This window comes from Anneissia japonica, unplaced genomic scaffold (assembly GCF_011630105.1).
Source record: "Anneissia japonica isolate Jap-2015-1 unplaced genomic scaffold, ASM1163010v1 scaffold287589_len272378_cov178, whole genome shotgun sequence".
Lineage (NCBI taxonomy): Eukaryota > Metazoa > Echinodermata > Crinoidea > Comatulida > Comatulidae > Anneissia > Anneissia japonica.
The window spans coordinates 164,152-165,988 of record NW_022726727.1 but is presented as its reverse complement, the minus strand read 5'-3'; the positions used below and the strand labels follow the sequence as shown (position 1 = coordinate 165,988).

At 36.6% G+C, this 1,837-nt stretch overlaps 1 protein-coding gene across 1 annotated transcript in view; it reads left to right on the top strand.

Moving 5' to 3' along the window:
• Positions 1–1,687, top strand: part of LOC117113327 — a 5,850-nt gene extending 4,163 nt beyond the window's left edge. The window contains exons 2-3 of the mRNA XM_033256632.1: positions 111–707; positions 1,305–1,687. Of these exons, the coding sequence (XP_033112523.1) occupies positions 111–707; positions 1,305–1,543 (836 nt within the window). The 3' untranslated portion in view covers positions 1,544–1,687. The remainder of the gene's footprint in view (positions 1–110; positions 708–1,304) is intronic.
• Positions 1,688–1,837: the final 150 nt, after the last annotated feature.

The window sequence follows — 1,837 nt, the reverse complement described above, 5'->3', positions numbered from 1 at the left end:
CATATCTAAATAACGAATAATATGTTATTATATAGCTATATCATCAAAGTGGAGGTGTAGGTCTACCATAGTAAATGTAATACTGTCACACATCTAATTTTTAATTTCAGGAGCATTTAGATATTATCTCCATCCTGTTCGATTATGGATGTTGAACTACGATTGCCTGCTTTCACAGTGGTATTCAATCGACAGAAGTACCGAATGTGCGCATACACCATCGCAATCAATCGACTTGACGATGACGTTAGATGAGTACACCATTCACGATCTAGATGCTCTCACAATCGCGTTCTATATCTATCCTTACCAAAACTCCATGGGAAATATTGTTGGACTTGGTGGCGATGAAACGCGACTTCGAATGGAACAAACACATTCCAACGGTTATCTGTACCAATCTGAGGTGAGTGTATTCTACGGAGGCCAGCAATTGACAAGGGCTCATGTTCTGTTACCTGAAGTTTGGACATTCGTTGCGTTGACATTCGATGGAAAGAACAAAAATATCAAATTGTGGAGGAACGGAGAGATCGCGAGTATCGGCTATACAGATGTTACCAGTTTAGAAATGAATTCCGAAAACACGATTATTACGATTGGTGGTGATGACGCTGCACTGTACTCTAGAATTGCTGCGCTTCAGTTGTATGATCGGGTATTGGATGAGTCAGAAATAAAGGCTGCCAGGGATCGACCACTGAATGGTAGGCATACTCACGGAAAGCTTGAATATGAATAATAACATGATAATCAATAAAACATAACCTAAGTTAAGATGATGATGGTAATGGTCATCACCATCATAAGAAAATTAATCTAAAACATACATTTACAAAAAAATACAAGGCACGAAAACACATTTTCATTAAATTAATTTCCTTCATATCCAACAGCAAGTACACTCGTGACATACAGGATGGAATCATGCTTTATAAACGCTTTATGAGGCCTAGGGAGTGGAGTTTTAAACGTGAGAAAAAGTCCTGTAATTACAGTGTTAGAACCTAGGACCCTGAGATTGGAAAGCAAGCATCTTAACCACCAAGCTACAGATCCACCAAAAATAAATAAATAAATGAATAACTAAAAAACAAAAAAAACCGGCAACTAATAACCAATAAAAATAAATGATAAATGATGATGATACTATTAATTGGTAATCAAGATAATTATAATTATCTTTACCATGATCTTTATTACCTCCGTTATGAACGTTGTGGTCATAATCATAATTCTCATTATTATTGTCGTCGTCATAATTACTAATCTTCATCATAATCATAATCTCTATTACATTGCAGGTAACGTATTATTCGAGGAATTAGAGCGTATGCAAGGCATTGACGGTCAGGTCCTACACACCGTAGTTGCTAATTCCCCTATCGAATGTTCTCGCATGTGCGGGGCAAAGATATATTGTAAAGCGTTTGGCTTTAGAAAGTATGATAATGTTTGTGTCTTGTACTCAACATACGTCCTGTTATCAACATCTGCAGTTTCAAGTGGTGTAGATCATTTTCGAAAGGTTTACTTTGTATAATCAAAGTTTCAGATTGCTAATGCAAGCATCATTATTCTGTGTGATTTTTACGTTAGGTTATAATATTTTCCGGATTATCACATGGTATGTTGGAATCAAGGTTACTAAAAGGTATACTTTCTGCTAAAACAAAAATTGGAAAATACCTAAAAAAATTCAATACGGTAACAATTTTGAATAAGTCCCAAAACCTGCCTGGGAAGTTTTACAAAAAATTGATAAGGCTATACACAGGGCCGGCGGAACGTTTTTCAAAGTGGGGGGCCCCACTTATAAGCAGGCGCGTAACAGGGG